Genomic DNA, 20129 nt, shown 5'->3' with positions numbered 1-20129 from the left:
GAGCAAAATGTGTCATCATAGACACATTTCGACCACTCAGGCTATAGCACAATGACTGGACAGACGAAGATGCATCAAGAAAGAATAGTGCAACCAACAGTTGCAGTTGTGGAGGCCACATAAGATGCAGCTGTATCTATCTGTACTATAGAAAAGTGGGGGACCAATGCAAATTGCACAAAGATGGTGTTCAGTGATGAGGTACAGCAGAATAAACCCTACACTCTGATGTTCACTGTACTGGGATAAGTGACAAACATTTCAACAGAAGACATACTAATGCATGTTAATTAAAGCTCCACATCAAAAGTCACGTTTCTGTCCATTTGTTCTCTATAGGTTAGGCCACCTCTTGAGATATCACCACCAAACTTGGCACATGGGTTTCCAAAGGAGGGATAGTGATCTTTGTTAACATTCAAATGCCATCTACTATTAGAATCAAGATGGTAGACCAAAACATCACTTTGGTGTGACTTCACAAAATTATTATTATTTTTTTACATACGTCCATCCACCTCTTGCAATATCACCACCAAACTTGGCATTAGGGTTCCTGAGGTGAGGCAGCAGCCTGCATCACTGTCTGGACGCTGGCTGCCATTGTGAATCAAGATGGTAGACTGATACATCACTTTGGCATGACTTTGCCTGTTTTTTGAGATAGCTTCAGCTGCCTCTCCAGATAGCGTCGCCAAATTCAGCATGAGGGTTCCCAAGGTGGGGACAGTGTTCTTCATTGATATTTGGATGTCAGATACTGTTTTGATTCAAGCTGGCAGACCAATGCATGTCTTTGGTGTGACTTTGCCCAATTTAAACAGTGATGGCTCCAAACTTATAAGTTGCACTTTCCATTTCAAAATCACAGCATTTTAATGTAATATAACCTGCTGTGACTAGAAAGAGGTGCTCTTTCTAGTGACTAGAAAGAGGTCAAGCTGCTCTTCAGGTATGTGTGTATACCTATATCATAATCAACTTATGTTGGTTGCATATCATTTTAATTGCGTAACTGTTATGGCTTTCACCCAAACAGTAAAAGTTGTGGGAACAGTAATGTAGTGAAGTGCTGAAAACTCTCTCTTGGTTTACCTGGGAAGTGAAGGTGTGTGTATGGTTATCCGGCCAGTTTGAGTCTGCACATTTGCCCCTCAAGCATGCATCACGGAAGTGGGTGAGATTGAGCAGAGCCAATATACAGGCTGGGCGCATGTAGGCTCTGTCTTCACAACTGAGAAAGGAAAATCATACCCAACCACGGGAATAGCGTCTGTGTCTGCTTAATAGTAACATATGGTTTGGTACTGATGCACCTATCGGTTCATGTAATCTCATCACCACTGAAAATTGCATTACAAATGGTAAATACATCTTTGTTCTTTGTTTTGATTATGCAAGTGAAATTTAAGAAATTATTTCTTGATATCTTAATCAAAGAAGATTTTGAAGAACAGAAGATGAAGAAGGTTAAACTGACATTGATTTATTAAGATATGCCCACCACTTACCCATTAGCAATTTTCTCTCTCTCCCTATTACACACACACACACACACACACACACACACACACACACACACACACACATTTTGCACCCAAATAGGTTTTGCTTGGAAATTGCCTTGAAGTACACTTAGAAATAGGATTTTTATTTTTTTTAACAATATGTTGTTTTACCTCATTTTCTGGCCAAGGTCTCTTGACAACCTTTGCAACCTCTGAACACATGAGATTTAGTGTACTTATTTTAATTAATCCCCCTCTTTATTAATATGCTATGTGCAGGTCAAATATCTAAATCCTGGGGCACAAATGAGCTTAGCAAATACAGAGGTGACCAAAATTGCAGTTCAAGGAAATCTGTTGAGAAGAAGACATCATAGTTCTCCATAATTCCAAAGTGAAGTCTTAATGAAAGGTAAACAAGTATAGGCAAAACTAATTTTATGAAGCCACTTTGCAAATGTTTTCATTCTGGAAAATCAAAACTGCGTTGCACTGCACTGCATTCCATAATAGTAAAATATTCAGGACACCATAATTTAACAGAACGACAATTTACAATGCAGGAAGAAATGCTGTGTTCCAAATTATAGTAACATAATTCCTTACTTAGGGCGGTACACAATTAAGTTTTACTCAGAGTAGACCTATTGAAACCTATTGAAATATAACTTAGTCATGTTTGTTAATTTCAATAGGTCTACTCTAAGTAAAAATTAGTTGCACATCATCCTTTAAGTTCCCCTGCTAAAATTAAAGCCCTGAACTGGTGGAGTGCATTGAAGATATATGCACCAAAAACCCGAATTCTTAGCTGCACGACATTTGTTTTATCAATCTGTTATCAACTATACTTCCCTTGCTTATGCTAGCAAATGTGCTGTTTTATTTCTCCCCGTTATCTGTTCACTGTCTTTTTTCCAAGGTGTCTTTATAATATAAACTGACTAAGCTTGGTGACCTCGGGGTGCATGCATATCCAGATATTTGTTAACTTGTGTGAGTAAAACATATGGCAATCCAGTTTCAGCTCCTGACTGTGAAACCCTAGGGAAATGGCACTGGAAAATCTTGAAACTTGGCTGGTACAAAAATTGAGGAAAACATTGCTAGCCACGAATCAAAGTAAAACCCTCAAAATAATGTTCATTTGTGACTTTGAAACTTTTAGGTTAACTCAATTAATCTAGAAAGTTGTCTCTTTTTTGCAGGTAAAAAAATACCCCCCCCCAAATTACCTTTAAACTATTTTTTTTTCCTCATAGGAAGGCTTGTCACAAATAGCAAGCTTGACACCCAGGAAGTATTAAACAAGTACTGGATATTGCACAAATTAGTTTTCCTATTGAAACTTGTGCATCCTTTGGGTGAAACAGGCAAGGTCATGAAGAGCAATGGGCTTTCTTCTCTGTGATGAAGAACTCTCTGTTCCCACCAGCCATTGTTGCTGACCCAAAGGATGATTTCAATGGGAGTTCACCATGAATAACTTTCTTAGAGTATGTGTCCTTATGAGAGGTTTCCCTTGGTGAATCATTATACTGTTTCTAAAAACTGCTTTATTCTTGCTTTTGGTAATTTTAATTTAGTCTCCTTGATGCCCTCGGGTAGATCAACAGACAGGATATAGATGTAATAAACACACAAATGATATGATAAATAAATAAACAAACGTAAGAATCAGTTTCAATAGCTGATGTTTTGGCCTACGGTCCTGGCAGACAATAGTACCACCACAGAATGCAGAGATGGAAATGCAGGTTCTACAGGTCTCTCATTTGGCCATTTCACCCAAGAACACTGGGTTTCTGGCTTGTTTGTAGGCAGCCCCAAATCAGAATCCCACTCCAAATGAAAAGTGGGCAAGCCAGGGAGCTAGTCCACAGAGCCATCCATTCACATATGGTCACAACAAGGATTCCCACTTCTTTGAAAGACAACAAAACAAAAAGATGACTTCCTTTAAGGTTAATGTCCAGCACGCCTACCAGAACAGGGCTATCCTATTCATTAATTCTGCTTTGAGAAACAGAAATTCCATAAAAGTAAAATGCGCACAACAACTTCAGTACTGACCAAAAGCACGTATGAGCCTATATCAAAAATCGGAAACTACTTTAGAGGATGCTGTTTGAAAAAGGTAACAGTACCATGTTCATTCCGATAGATAATAATTGTGCTTCTGTCTTTCAAACCTTGATTACCAATATACTTTTCAAGGGAGGTTGTAATGGGAATGATATCACATACAAGCCAGCTCTATTAATCATTCCAATACATTGGAGTACTTTCTTGGTAGTCACAGTTCATAATCGCACCAGGATGAAAATTCTAATTTTCAATTAAATTACTAGCAACATCCCCTGCTGATACCCAGTGATTAAAATATTAATGCAAAGTTCTCTGCAAACTTCTCCAGCTTTCATTTGTAATACAATTTTTAAAAAGAAAATAAAAGACTGGCTTAGTCTTTGGTGATTATGCATAATACGTTCATTAAGTTGTTAATAAGTAGGTAAATGCTTTTTACAATATTTGAAAATAGGGAAAGACTTCAAATTCTACTAATACATATTCTCCACGAACATTCCTGCACAAATTCTAGAGAGTAAAAGGGAATTGTTGGTAAAACAAGCAATTAATAGGACATTGGTATGCTGGCAGGTAGCTGTAATTATCTTCTTTTTTTCTGTTGCAGAAGGCATTTGAGAATCATTTAAGAGCGAAAGATGAATGGTGTTGCACTTTTACATCAATACGCAGACACAGCAGTAGCAAAGGAAAATAGGCTGGTAGAGATTTAAATATCAATACAGAAGATAAAAGAAAAACTGTTTAAAACAGCTACTTACATCGTGGCCTACAAGTTCAGTCTGTGTGGATTTATCTACTTGAGAGGCAAGAGTCCTCTGTAAATATTGGGCTTTTTCCTGTGAAAGAAAACAAGACAAGACAAAACACTCCAGGTTAGTCATATTTTTCCTCCTTGGTTCTTCAGCTACCAACATCCAAAAACAAGAGGTCCAAATATCATACATTAACAAGTTGCTGGGAAACAGGAGTTATTATAGTACTATTCTCAAGGTAAAATTTGTTCCCCTGATGCTGTTTTGCTGGTCCATTTATTAGTCAGCTGCTGAGATCATATATTAGATGCAGTGTTAAAGGGAGACCACCACTGGCATGATTTGCAAAGGACCATTTCACAGGGAACTGATTTAAGACTTAAAAACACTTTTAAAAATAAAAATCTGCAATCTTACACTCTGGAGAAGTTACAAGAATTTTACACACTAAACCATCTGTTATATAACGTGAAGATGTATAGACTCTTGGTTTCCAATTGTTCAGACAAGGGAATACAAAAACACAACAAAACTGCAGAGATGAAAACTGCGGGAGAAATATATGTTTCCATGGTACATAAGGGGGAAAGCACATTATTATTATTATTCCTAGGTTTTATTTCTCGCCCTTTATCTAACTCCTATGTGAATTCCTTAGTTCATTTTTCTCAGCTGATTTCATTAGGAAATGCATTATCCATTTCAGACTCTAATCAACCTCAGTTCCATTGACATCTCATCTAAGGGCAAATGAATCAGCCTGTTTTCTCTCTGTCACTTTTGTATGCGTTCGCTCATAAATAAATCTTTCCTATCCTGTCTCTATGCTAGTCTGCTAATGTCAAATAGTTCCATTTGAATGCAAACTCTCTATTTTTAGTACATTCTTTCAAAACGCCACATTTTGAAACACATTTTCTCTCAAAAATATACAATGCAAGCATATTTTGATGCATTAAAAAAATAAATGAATGGAAAATGCAGGTAACTCTGAGTTGTCCTTGGTACCCTGAGCTCTGTTTTATCCTAAACTCCTGCTTTCCTTACTGACTTCTGCTTAGTCAGCATTACCTATAAATGCTTCCAGACTATCTTCCAGTTCTTGTCAGACCAACCGAGCACATTCATGGCTCTTGTTTTCAGAGCTATCTTTTCTGGATTTTGTTCCAAATCCAGTTCAGCAGATTTCTTCCCTTTGATCAACCCTCAGCTTCTGTCATCCAAAGGATACTGAATGGCAGGAAATTAGGGAAAGACAGAAGAAAGTAATTCTACACTGGGGATGGGTCTGAGGCCCTCCATGCCTCTCAGAACTCTCCCCAGCCCCCACAACCTCTCTGCTCTTGGTGAACCATGAAGAGTGCTGGGTTTACAGCTCTGTCCACAGGAGGAGGAAGAACTGTGTGGCTGCTGTAAATCTCAAGGCCACAATAAGGGAAGCAGATTTGTTCACCAAGAACAGGGAGCACCTTCATATCTAATATCAGATAATTGGTTGATTAACACTATTGTGAAATTTTCAACTACAGGCTATTATTTTTGTTTAACCGACACACACACACACACACACACACACACACACACACACACACACACACCTCTTCTTATGTGTTAAGCCTTGTCACTTTTGTAGCTTTGGCTTGTTAAATTATTAACTACTGAATACAAAATTGCAGCAACAAGTTTACAGGGCACGTGCTGGTTATTTGAAATACTGAGTAGTATCATGGGTTCTAAACAAAGTCATAAAACATTTCCCTGGCGTAAATGAACTTCATAAAAGTGACAATTTGGCCTGCAAATATAATTCTCTGCAACAGGCCCTGTATCAATCAATGGCTAATAAAATGTTAAGCTTCATAACATCCTAAACCAGGTCCCCCCTCCCCCCAAAATTAGAACACATGTTGTGAACCAGCATCTTGAGGCACGTGTTTTGTAGATTAAAACCAAAAGTTTCACACTTTACTCAAAAAATGTTCCTCAATCCTCTCTTAAAATAGCAACATTCCTGCTCTCCAAAGTACTGAATGGAAGGTGCATCTACAAAGTGTCTTGATTTTTCAAGGCACATTTCAGCTTTTATTGTGGTACAGATTTGGGAAATCACTGTTCTAAATGCTAAGAAGTTTGTATTTTGCAGCTTGTACAATTACAGTTCAGTGTTTGTTAGATGTGCATCCAAGTCAACATGTTTAGGAGTGTGCTTTCCAAACTTTTCATGTTGGTGACACACTTTTTATAGCTGCATCATTTCACAGCATAGCAATTCAGTTTTACTAGCAAACCAGAGGTAACTAACCCATGGGTAGGCAAACTAAGGCCTGGGGGCCGGATCCGGCCCAATCACCTTCTAAATCCGGCCCGTGGACGGTCCGGGAATCAGCGTGTTTTTACAAGAGTAGAATGTGTGCTTTTATTTAAAATGCATCTCTGGGTTATTTGTGAGGCATAGGAATTCGTTCATTTCCCCAAAAAAATATAGTCCGCCCCCCCCCCCCAAGGTCTGAGGGACAGTAGACCAGCCCACTGCTGAAAAAGTTTGCTGACCCCTGAACTAACCCCTTTCCATGCCTGGGAGAAGTGCAGGGAGTGGTCGCATGACACACCTATACACTACAGCCGACACACTAATGTGTTGTGACACACAGTTTGTAAAGCTCTGTGCTAGAGGCTCACACTGGAATCATCTTTAGAAGGAAGTGTGATCTTTTAATCCTATTTACTTGCAGCAAATATTTGAGTTGGCTAGGATGGCAAATCACTAATATCTACCCATCTCCAGTACAACCAAAAGGCCAATCGTCAACACTAGCTGGACAGTATAATGACAACACATGGACAGAGATGGGCTGTAGGTAGTGATGAGACTAGCTAATATCCAGTTCACCATAACCAGATTTCACGAATGTGGTTTGTATCACAAACAACAGAGAAACTCACATTCATGTATATCGTATCATAAAACCTTTATTTGCATCACAAACAACATCCAAAACAAATAAATACAGAATTACCACTTCCCCAGTGGCACAAAACATTTGCTAAAAGAAAGGAGGCAGAGCAGTCTAGCGTCATATCTCTTGTTCTCCAGGGAGATCAGACGTCTGCAGTGTATTTCGACGACAAAAAACCAAATAGAGATATTTAGCCACTAACTTGGTGAGCTCCTCATCATTCCCCAGTAATAGAAAATGTATGACCTCTGACTCTGGTTTCCATTTGGGGATACAGAGTTGATCTAGAAATTGCTGGGGGAGACCATTCATGTATATGTGCCAGAAAGACAGAAAACACCAAACACACTGTACCAACATGAAAAATCCCCAAGAGAGAGAGAGTCTGTCATCTCTGACCACTGACCATGTTGGCCAGCCACAAAGGACACTGAGATCCAACAATATCTGGAGAGGAACAGGTTCCCCATGTCTGGTCTATTATAACTGGAAGTGATGCTACAAGGTATCAGGCAGAAGTCTTTCCCAACACCTGCTGTAGAGAACATTATCTCTGTTGAATCCTTGGTATTTCAACAAAACTTGAACCCTTCTCGTGATGGACCTGTGGCCTTTGAGTCTTACATGCTGGCCTCCTCCAAATGGATTTATAGAGATGGCTGGCTACTGGGGATGGTAATTCTCTCTTCTCTGTCCCTGTCTAAAGATAGGTACCTTGGGCTCCTCATGGGAATACACATGTACATTGTACGAGGAAGAGTACACAGAAGGGGTTCAATGACCAATCATCATCATGGCTTCCTTGCCATTGCCATTTGATAGCTGGAGTGTTCCCTGAACAGGTACAATAGGAACACAACGGTGTGTGATCTCAGACATGTTATATATGAGAGCAGTCATTGGTGTTGCTATTGCTGTAGTAACCCTTGGGCCTGCTTGTATTAATTTGCTTTCTGCTTTGCTCCTGGCAGAACACAGGATTACATATATGTATATCAAGTAATGCTGGTGTAGCTTTGGCAGAGTGGCTATTGGCATCAGAGTACCCTAGGATGGGACTGCCTGCCTCTCATTATGAGCATTATAAATAGCAGCAGCTGCTCTCTATGATGCATTATACATGAAAGACTTCCTTTACTATTTATATTCATGGGTAATGGCTTCTACCTGAACATGATTTTATTCAACATTTCCTAAACACACACACACACACACATTTCTGATGAGGAATCTATTTTGAAATTACTCCCTAAGTTTAGGTGTATCAAGCAAGAAGATAACACAGGAAACAAAATACACCAGGAACATAAGAAAACAAGGGTGCATTTAAAGAGCTGCTTACACCTCTAAATCATTATACACATAAGGATCTTCCTATACCTGTTGTTTATGTGCCCAGTCCAAATTCGGGTAGGGCACAGAGTAAATGAGAGAAAGGTATAGCATAAGATCCTCCTGGGGACTGTGCTGCTTTTCCTAACGGTGTAATAGCTGGCCCACTGAGCTCAGAATAGCTTCCAGGGTTTCAGACAGGAAACCCCTCCCCAGCCCTATCTGGAGATTCCAGGGACTGAACTTGGAACACTTTGTATACAAAGTATGCACTTTACCATTGACTAATGAGCCTTGGAAATGTGGTGTGGTTTCTAACAGAGACATCCAACTGTGTTTTGTTTTTGTTTTTTTAAATAATTGAACTACTGATCAATTAATTGTGGTAATATTTTCAGTCAGACAAATCAGTTTTAATCTGTTTGATGAGTTACACGTTTAGTTACAGGAGCTTATCTGAAATGATGCTCTTAATTTTCCTCTATTGTTTCATTCAGAATATTGAGCAGATCACATTGATAGAAACTGTAGGACATATTATTGGACGATAACTAATTAAGTCACAGTCAGCATACACCAACTGAAATCCATGGACACAAATTACTTAAGTCTGTCGATTTCCATGGGTCTGCACTAGGTTAGGTATCAATATTATGCATTACATTAAAGCAGAGTTTTGTTTTGTTGATGATGAGAACATTGCACCTTCACACAACCATACTTCAGAATGATTGAATGGACGTTGCTATACTTGTTCCAGGTGACTGAAGGACAGATATTTAGTGAAAGAGGTATGAGAGAGGGGAAGGGGAAGCATGCCAGGAGTTGACCTAATACTGAATATGACTTGCAGTGTTTTGTAATTACTGAATCATAGCTCTGAAGAGATAGAAAGCAGAAGCAATTTTTAATAAATTGTGTTGGATAACTGGAACTCAAAAAGGCAATATGAAACATCATCATAGTGGAAATAAAGTGCTAGATGAGAAAGGGCAGGCTAAAAAGAGGCAAAAATCCATATGCAATGCATATGTTACAAGAGTACATATATAGTCATAAGCTCTTTTCTGCTTAGCAAAGAAGTTCAAATCATAATAAAGTGTTTGATGAAGAGGTCACAACCATCAAGGTAAGACAAAAAAAACAACCCACAAATGAGCAAGAAGGTAGATATGTGCATACAGGTGTGATATGGGGGAAAGAAGGCAGAACCATGTATACCCTCCAAGCTACAGGAGGAAAGGTGGGATATAAATGTAATAAGAAGAGTTTGGATTTGATATCCCACTTTATCACTACCCGAAGGAGTGTCAAAGCGGCTAACATTCTTCTTTCCCTTCCTCCCCCACAACAAACACTCTGTGAGGAGAGTGGGGTTGAGAGATTTCGAAGAAGTATGACTAGCCCAAGGTCACCCAGCAGCTGCATGTGGAGGAGCGGGGACGCAAACCCAGTTCACCAGATTACGAGACTACCACTCTTAACCACTATACCACACTACATCATAACAAATAACAACAATAAAATGTAATAAAATTTGGGTGTGGGGTATCATTTTCTGGTGTCAGAGGTTGTCCCAGAGGTTGTCCCTAATCATATGTTAGCTGCTCAATAACTGATGGCAGAAATATGGTTAAAAGAAAGGGGTGAAAGAAAACCAATAATGTTAAGTTCCTCCCCAAACTCTTCAAATAATTTTTCCCTGGGTGTGTGTGTGTGTGTGTGTTCATCAGGCCTAAAGATAGAAAGATAGATCGTAACTGAAGCCTTAGTTGCTTACAAAACTCAGTGAAAAAGGTGGAACATCAATGTTCCCAGCTACATAAATAAATGCATTACTAGCAGAGGTAATGTTGGTAATGACATTAGCCAAAGTGGCGTGCTGGGTCCGTAAGCCTTTTTGGCCATTTGGTACAAATCTCTGACTGCAATGTTAGTGAGGCCAATGCCAGTCACTTTCCAGATAGATTTAGTGGCAGGTGCATTAGTCAGTTAGATTGTAGAAATCATTACACTAAGCTTATTCCAATTGCAACTAATGTTTATTGATGGCTCTTGACATTAATTAAATCTCACTGTTCTGTGCTTCCAATATTTTACTGCCTACCTAGCTCAGAGACGGGAGGATATCAAGACGCGGTAAGCTCAATTATGAAGGAGAGCGAAAGAAAATGGAAGTTTTCATTAAAATTTACGTCCATCCATTCTGTCTTTCTAAGCACTAGGACATGAGAGCACTAAATGTATGGCAAGCTAAACACTCTTAATTTTAACAACATTCAACCGGGAAACATTGGCCTGTGTGTAAAAAAAAATAGCCCTCAAAAGACAGATCTAGCTTTCTATTAGTGTATGGTTCATTGTTGCATGAACAAGGAGGGATGAGCTTGGGCTGGCTCATTCCCCCCCCCCTCCCCTTGACACATGAGGTGGCGAGATATGAAGCTACCATTCCCAGGACTTTGTTGTTGCATCTGAACTTGGGAAACAGTGGTTTCTGCCAACACCAGTTCATTAAACCCCAGCCAACAAAATACCGAAGTAGGATTGCCATATCTAAAACACAATCAGCCAGCAGCCTATCATAAACAGTCAATTACTCCTCTAGCCTGTCTCCCTTCCCTTTGTACTCTTATCTAAGCAGAGTCCTCAGCTCATTTAACAGCACTTTCAAGCACTCGGCTTCTTTTCCAATCTATTCCTTACTCTTTCTTATTAGAACAGAATCCTGCTGGATCAGAACCAAGGCCTATCTGGTCCAGCATCCCGTTACCTTTCAAGTCCTTCTTAGGTGTCCTCCTCCATGAAACTCAAATAGTTGAGCTGTGCCCCACCCTCACAGGTAAGGGCATTGCACCTGCCATCCATGGATAAGGTTGGAAGGATGTCTGGGACTTCCTGTTTCCGGCGGTGGAAAATGGCTGATCCCACACAATCGGACCTCAGCCATTCCGATAATTCAGGGCTGATATGGGGGTAATTAGCCCTGGCAGCCTCCCCAGGGCAGGGGAGGACTGTCTCAATGATCCGCGGTCTGCCCCAGATTGCCGATGTGGCAGACGGCAGGGGCACTGGGTCACGGAGCTAGGGACGGCTGACACTCCTGCGACGCCATCCCATAGCCGGACGCATCTGTTTGGAAAAATATAAATATTTGGAAAACAAACAGACACGCTCTGAATTGAAGAAGCTGGAAAAAACCTGCAGTATGTACAGTCTCTGGGGCAAAAGATCGAACTTCAAAGAGATCTTCATCATGACGTTTGGAATGTGGAGGGGCTTGGTATGTAAAAAAACATTCTTTTATCCTTAATATCAACAATCCGTAATGCATGCCAAGCCTCATTAAGAATTTAAATTGCTCTTCAAAAAGTGAGTTCAGATGGACTTTCATATATAATTGGGATCTACTCGCAGCCACTTCTCTTCTAAGACCGGAAATGTCTGTTAAAGACGAAAACAAAGGACAAAATGGCTTCTCCCACCACGTTGTTATTGAATATCTGAAATACTTCCCTGATTAAGAGAAACAGGAGCTAACGGATGGTTGGTTATAAAGACTGGAAACAATATTACATATACAACTGTTTGCAAAAAGATGTTTTTTTTTTAATTATGAGCGAGAGAGAGGGCTAAATGGATGTCTGGCAGCCCCCCTCTAGGGCCCGGAGGGGGGACTGGGAGGATTCCAAAGGCCAATTGCTAACTGTCTGATATATGGCTACATTGCAAACAGTCTGTTTAAGATAAATCAACAAGGAGGTTACAGAAGGAAATTTCTCTCTGTTTCTTTGATAACACCTGGACGGGAAAGATTAACGATCTGGGAGCTGCCAAACTAACAACTCTCAAAGAGCTGGACAGAACTTTGAAATTGGATGCAATTAAATGAAGCGGTGCGATGAAAAAACAGCTGAAGGATTACAATATACGGACAAATCTGCACTCCATAGGAAAAAAAAAAGTATCTGTTTTCTGACATGAATGAGGATCGTAGAACCAGAGTCAAAATGTGGAGGGAGGAAATCGGACATGGAATTATGAATAACATTGAGGATGATGAGAGGCAGGACTATGATGTTGAATGCGCTTCGAAATTCAGACCGTGGGAAGTCAAAACAAAATTATTACAATTTGGAAGACAATTGGACCTTTTTTATTTTAGTTTTTTAATTTTTATTGGATTTGATATGTTACTTGGATGTTTTTTATTGGAAAATTAATAAATGCTTTTTTTAAAAAAAGGAAGGATGTCTGGAAAGTGAAGCCTACAATACGCAAATGGTCTAAAGTTTCTCTCCATAATTGGGAATGACTGAACCCAAAGGGTTCTCAATCACAGGGAGAGCCTACATTCAGACAGACATCCCTTTATTGACGTTCTCCCCAAGATGGAGAGACTAGATGTGGTAAGGTCAGCAGAAAACTTGTAAGGAGGCAAAACTCCACTCTCCCCCACCCCATGATGAAAATTGCGTAGAGAGGACTTAACAATTCATTCAGTATACCAAAAATACCTATACTGAAGATGCAGCAATTTCCAAAATGGCTTAAATTTAATCAATTGACAAATTAATTAAGAGGCGGGTGATTAATAGCTTAAACATTATTTAATTAGTTGAGAGTCATGGTCCTTGAGATCCCAGCAACTGGATCTTTCAGACGCATCTCTCTCATTTAACATAAAAACATGTGACCATATTTTCATCTTAACAAATATGTAATGATGATGATAATAAACACTTATTGAAATAGATTATTCTGACACAATGCTGCTAAAATATAACCTGAAGTTATCCAGGCAATCTTAATTTGCATTAGATTATAGCAGTTAATTACATGTTCACTTTCATTTTCTGCCTGGGCTAAATATAGTTAATATATTAAGATATTATTCACTTATGTTTTTACAACTACTAATGAAAGAGGTAACACTTACTGCTAGTGGACTGATTCAGTGTAGGATTAGATATAAGAGTTCCTGAACAAAATGTGATTTTGTACTTAAATCCTTTGCTAAGGTCAAAGAGCCAGCATATTTATTCTCAAAGGCAAAGTGGAAAAGACAGAAACACAGATGGCTATCCATACCCCATTATTTTGGAGTAGCCTTGGTTGAAACAAGCAGCACTGCTTGAGAGTTAACTAACAATGGACCACAGGCCATAGGATTCAACCATTAGCTGTGAAATGTGTGTGTGTGTGTGTGTGTGTGTGTGTGTATATATATATATATATATATGCAGGTTTTGGTGTCCTCGGGTGTCTTCCCGTGTAAAAGTTGGGGTGTCTAGGCGACGTTTCGACGAGGTCTCACTCGTCATCTTCAGGCTGGTGCTTTCGGCTTCTTGTTACTGGAACAGAGCAGGATCTCTGTTCCAGTAACAAGAAGCCGAAAGCACCAGCCTGAAGATGACGAGTGAGACCTCGTCGAAACGTCGCCTAGACACCCCAACTTTTACACGGGAAGACACCCGAGGACACCAAAACCTGCATTCCTGTACCCGTGAAAATCTACGAAAGCATATATATATATATATATATATATATATATATATATATGCAGGTTTTGGTGTCCTCGGGTGTCTTCCCGTGTAAAAGTTGGGGTGTCTAGGCGACGTTTCGACGAGGTCTCACTCGTCATCTTCAGGCTGGTGCTTTCGGCTTCTTGTTACTGGAACAGAGCAGGATCTCAGTGTTTGAGTTCCTATAAATACTGTTGAGGGGGTGTGGTGTATAGCCTCCAATGTTCTGGGCAGAGAGGAAGTTCCCAGGCTAGTGTGCCTTTTCTTCTTTTGTTCCTTAATTACTTGAGGGATATCTTGAGTGATTTCTTGAGTGATATCCTGAGTACCACTTAGGTGGGTCATTAGGTGTGGATTAGTTGCTAAAGTCTTTGTGTCTTGACCTCTTGAACTTTGTGAAGAGTTTTTCTGAGAAGATGGCTGTACTGCACTTAGTTGTGCTCTGGCTTGGCTTCGTGTATAGGGGCGAGCTGTGGTTTTGTGGCCTGTGTCAGCCAGATCTGTGTAGGGATTGCAGGGGGGTGCAGCATCCGGAGGTGCCACCATGGTTTGGCTACTGGATGGTGTCTGTAATTTATCTGTGGAGAGGGTCTGGGTTTGGGTCTGGTGTGGTTGATTGGTGATGGCGTTCTGTGTGCCTCTGGATCTGGTGTCAGTTTTTGTGGGGAGGGCTAATTTCCAGATGTCTGGCAAGCGGGATGTGTCGTCACGCTTGTTCATGTTGTGAGGGTGTTTCTCTATCTCGATGGCTTCCATGATTATTCTCTTGTGGTGATGTTCCATGTTAAAGATATATATAGTAAAGGCTGGTGCATCTTTTTCATTATCAGAGGCAGACTGGCACTGAGTTTCATGCCTATGAATGTCCAGCGTATTATTAACTTGATGGTACCAAAGAGTGTTGTTCATGCAAAAGTAATGACAGATTTCTATGAAAGTCTACCAGAAAGGCCACAAGTACAAGTGATACCAAAACGGGATAATTATAATGATGGATGGACGGAACATGCATGAAAAATGCATAAGTGTTCCCAGGACACACAGAAATTCTGCTGTTTAGTTATGTGCTCTCCCTCAAACATTTTCCTATGATTCAGTAACAAATATATTAAATGGAAGTATTATTAATGCAACATACGACCTTTCGTCAGGCTAGTGGGGGGAAATGTCTTCTACAAAGCAGATGGATGTAGGAAAGATGGAATGACCCATCTCCCTCTGCAGGCTTGCTACATTTCTGTGGTGGTTGTGGGGAAATAAACTTTATTTTCTCTGCACCTAGCATGGAAACCAACCAGGCTGGCCGAATAGGGGAAGAACCATCTGTCTCACCCACACCAAAGGCTTCCTATGGCTATCAGGCCAGTTTAAAAACATGCCTGTATTAATGCTACAATATTACATTATGATGTGTGAGTGGATGCTCCCAAAATCTGTTCCAGAGGGTATGACAACACTCCAGAGAAGATGCTGAAGGTGTGCAGGAAACTGGAGGAGGGAAGAGAGGAATGTGAGGTTCTTTTGCATGAGTGGCACTCTGTTCCACTCATGCAACTCATAATAATAACACCTTTATTGTCAATGTATAACCTGTGTACAATGAAATTAACAATGATATGCACTGTCTCATGGGTTGCTTAGATACCCTGCCCCCTGCCCAGAAGCAGAAATCTTTTGATTAGAAGACTCACACACAAACACAAATAACACCACTAATAAAAAACAGAGTTTAGCCCTATCTTTTGAAAAGCTCTGTGGATATGGGGCCCCCACATGCAGAAGCTGCATGCATGAACAGGGACTCTTCAGAAAGCAAGGTCCCCCAATAATGCACAAAGCCTATGAGCATTCAGTAATTATATAGACCACGTGCACACATGAAGCTATGAGGTAGGGACTGTGGGTTGGAGTAACCTAAAAAGCACCATCAGTGGAAGCCCTGTGCAAAACAGGTCTTTCTCCCCCGCTCTAACACCCCCCAATTTGGTTTGGGGTGGTTGGGGGAATCCCAAGAACAGCACACTGGGGGAAGAGCGAGGGGACTGTTTTATCGAGCAAGGTGAAACTCTTATGTAGATGGAACGTCTGACATTGAATTCCACCCATATTTTGCATTTACAATCCTGCTACTCCCTCTACACATTCATTCTACATTCATGTGAAATGACTATATAAAAATGGCCGCTTACTTCTTCCCTGGGTGGGCAGCATTTGCAGCCCCGTAGGTTCGGCCACCATCCCAGGCAACCACATCCCAGATGTCTGGCTTGCCATTTGGGAATTTTCCCTGATCGACTGGACAGCAGAGCGAATCTGCCTGCTGGGGGACGGGGATTTAAAGTGGTGAATCAGAATCACCTGGTAGACAGGGCCTTGCTGGCTGACCAGGCATTGGTTGCATATTGTGATGTATAAAAGCTGGCTGCATGTGGCTCCTGCAGCACGGTCAGCAGAAGAGCAAACCCGCTCTTTCTCCTTTAACATTAACTGTTTATTGCATTCCTGGTCAATTATTTATTGTGTATTTTAAACATACCTCCTTTCCAGGCTGCTGTTTTAACATTGTGTATTCCTTCAGTTTTCATCTATTTAACCATGATTCGATCTCTTGAGTTTCATGACCTTGCTATGGTTGCCAATGGTTGTCATATTCGGAGCTGGGAAGGAAATTCCCTGTAGCCAAATTGGCTGGCCTAGAGGTTTTGCCTTCCCCATAGCGAATTGTCGCATTGGGTTGAGTCCTAGTCTTCAAGCTTTTCGCTGATGTGGTGTGTTACCCTGACCAGAACCAGCAGCATAGTCAGGGCACCCCGTTAGAGGAGTCTTGGTGGAAGTCTCTGTCTGTTCAGAAGCCAAACTTGGGGACAGAAGGGCCATAGAGCTTCCAGCAGTGGCCTTAGGATGACCACCTCAGTAGTTCATCATCTTGTGGAGGCCATAATCCTTGGCACAACCCTGAAATGTTTCAGCCCTCTGGCAGGAGGCTAAAATGGATACACACCCAATCTACCTACATCTGTAATGAATATAGTGGTGGCCATTTTGAACCCATGTTGTTGCCTTCTTGAGTTTATTTCATCACACCTTACTTTGGTCACTGCTGGGGGAGGGTGGGGCTGAGACTGGCACCACAATCTTCCAATGTGGGAAAAGGACTCTTGCCTATGGGCAAAAAAGTCACTGGATATCGTTTCAGCTCAGCTCCAAGTTCGAAATGTTTGTGTGCATCCTGGAAGTGCAATCCCCTTTCAGCATAAGAGGATTTGGTTCTTGCTCTACAAGAGCAACTCACTGAGAGGTTTAATTATGTTTGGTAAAGAGCAAACTTTTGCAGTGATGGAGATAAAAACAAAAATTATCTGGGGAGCTGAAATACAGAAACTCATTTGGCGGGCTTAGCATGCCCGGTTTCAGAAGAGGGGAGGAACAGACAGCGGTGTTATGTCCAGCTGTGCATAATATAGATGAGAAAACAAGCTTAGTTAAAATGGATCCTGAATTAAACTTTGCCCAGTTCTTGAACCAAAGTGATGAACCCTTTGAGATCATCCCCAACCCCTCTAATTAGAACATTTCTGTAAGCATGAAAGTTGCAAGGACAAAATAACCAATTTTAAACATATGCACAATTTTTGTTTACATTTTCACATTTTTAAAAAGCACTGGCAGATGCTGTGTGTCCCTGGGGCCCCAGCAATCAAATGTTCATTCCAAGGACCTTTTGCTCTATTTCACATTAGATTTGCATATAAAGGATTCAAGCCAATGCTTCTTACAGAAACTCCTAAAGGGTCTGGTCCAAAGTCAAGGAGCATGCAGGAATGCTCGTGGTTTGGCATAAAGTCATGAACAAAATATTTTAGGGCAACTATAGTATGTTTTAGATATTGTTAAAACAAACAAACCCAAAGGCATTTTTTTGAAAGCTTTGTGTATTGCATACATGGTTCTCTTCTTCCTCATTGATTTTCCACAACAGGCCTGTGAGTGGCAGTGACTAGGTCACCAGTTAACCTCATAGCCCCATGGGGATTTGAACCTTGATCTTCCAGGTTCTAAACCAACATTCTAATAATTATTTGTAATTCTTCATGATAGGTTTTGGGTTTGTTAAATGTATTGTTCCTTTGACATGGTGTGAACCACCTTAGGCATAGTTTAAGGTCTGTTATAGGGACACGGGTGGCGCTGTGGGTTAAACCACAGAGCCTAGGGCTTGCCAATCAGAAGGTCGGAGGTTCGTATCCCCGTGACGGGGTGAGCTCCCGTTGCTGGGTCCCTGCTCCTGCCAACCTAGCAGTTTGAAAGCACGTCAAAGTGCAAGTAGATAAATAGGAACCGCTCTGGCAGGAAGATAAACGGCGTTTCCGTGCACTGCTCTGGTTCGCCAGAAGCAGCTTAGTCATGCTGGCCACATGACCCGGAAGCTGTACACCAGCTCCCTCGGCCAACAAAGCGAGATAAGCGCCACAACCCCAGAGTCGGCCACGACTGGACCTAATGGTCAGGGGTTCCTTTACCTTTAGGTCTGTTATACACACATTTTAATTTCTTTTGCCTTTCATCAAAAAGTCAGCTATGATAAATACCTTTGTTCCATTTATTGTTTAAGGGAAAAAGTGCTCCCGCATGATTATTAATTAATGTGTTGATACTAAGTGCATAACTTTTCATGCCTGGTTCTGATTTCCCCTGCCCCTTGCTCAGTTCAGATGACTTGTTTAAATGGGTAACTGACATATATAGGCAGTTTCAAAGCCACAAATTTCTGCAAATGTTCTACCCCTGTATTAAAATTTATTGGCTAAGAAGAAGAAAAGCCCTGTGATAATGATTGATATTTATATTTGAGGTTTTCTCATAGGAATTGCATTTTAAGTGTTCTTTTCACCTCATTCTCAACTGTGGAGAACTGTAGCATTCTTCCTTTTGTGGTTTAATTGTCACAAGCCCAAAAATCTGTAGTTCAGTGCTGCAATTTTTGAAGCCACCTAGAGTTTTAACAATCTGTGGGGATTGGTATGCAATTTGCATTACAATACAGTTCCAGAGGCCCAAAAGCAAATTTTGTTTTTCATATTGCACTGAACTCTTAAGTCATCTGTCATATTTGGAGGCAGGGAAATTGTTTCAACTAAGATCACAGATGTTACTGGACAATTCTAAGTTTACCTGTAGCTTCACTGAACATTTGTAAGTGGAGGCTCCTGTCAATTTATCCCTTTTATGACTTACAGTTTCTTTCTATAGAAAAGGAGTCACATTGGAGTAACTCCCCCACTTGGCCCCACAATTGTTTTGCCTGCATGATAGTTACATGTCCATGGACTATCTCCAGTACTTCTCATTTCATTTAGCAGGTCAAGTCTGATTCCAAGAAATGACACTCCTTTGATGGAGTAGTAAGTATCAGGAGCACAAATTCTCCTACTAGGGTAAACTATCATGATATGTTGGACGGCACAAAGAGAAGAGCTCCACATCCTATCTATGGTGATTCAAGGAGTTAACATTGAAAATAAGTTTCAGCACACAAAATCCTTCTGCGAAATATTGTTTTGAAGATCATCTGGAAGGTCACATCTAGGAGCAACCTGCAAAAACCACTTCCTGGGACCCATTCTGATGTTCACAAAAGATCCCTGGAAAAACCTGGTGCAGGCATGGCCCACTAGCAGAGCCGGCCCGCTCCATTAGTTGCCTCAGGTGGCAGATCTAGCCTTCTCTGCTGTCACTTGCCACCATGGCTTCCTCTTCCTCCGCTGCTGTCCACCACTGGAGAGAAGAGTGGTATTATGCTCAAATCCTGTTTTGGGGTTTCCTGCAGCCACCTGGCTGGCAACGGCAAGAACAGGATGTTGGACTAGATGGCCCCTGATCCTGCAGGCTCTTTTTATGTTCTTATTGTCCAAAGGTGAAAGTTGTTCTATCCTCATTTGCCTCTGGCTCCACCCACCATTGGTT

At 40.9% G+C, this 20129-nt stretch overlaps 1 protein-coding gene across 6 annotated transcripts in view; it reads right to left on the bottom strand.

Moving 5' to 3' along the window:
- CCSER1 (coiled-coil serine rich protein 1) overlaps nucleotides 1-20129 on the bottom strand; it is a 741428-nt gene that overhangs the window by 276486 nt on the left and 444813 nt on the right. For all 6 annotated transcript variants that reach the window (XM_081924900.1, XM_081924899.1, XM_081924901.1 and 3 more), the window contains one exon: nucleotides 4358-4435. In XM_081924900.1, the coding sequence (XP_081781026.1) occupies nucleotides 4358-4435 (78 nt within the window). The remainder of the gene's footprint in view (nucleotides 1-4357; nucleotides 4436-20129) is intronic.

This window comes from Podarcis melisellensis (assembly GCF_964234715.1).
Source record: "Podarcis melisellensis genome assembly, chromosome: 9".
NCBI classification, from domain to species: Eukaryota; Metazoa; Chordata; class Lepidosauria; order Squamata; family Lacertidae; genus Podarcis; species Podarcis melisellensis.
The sequence above is the reverse complement of the archived record's forward strand: the minus strand, read 5'-3'. Positions and strand labels throughout refer to the sequence as shown.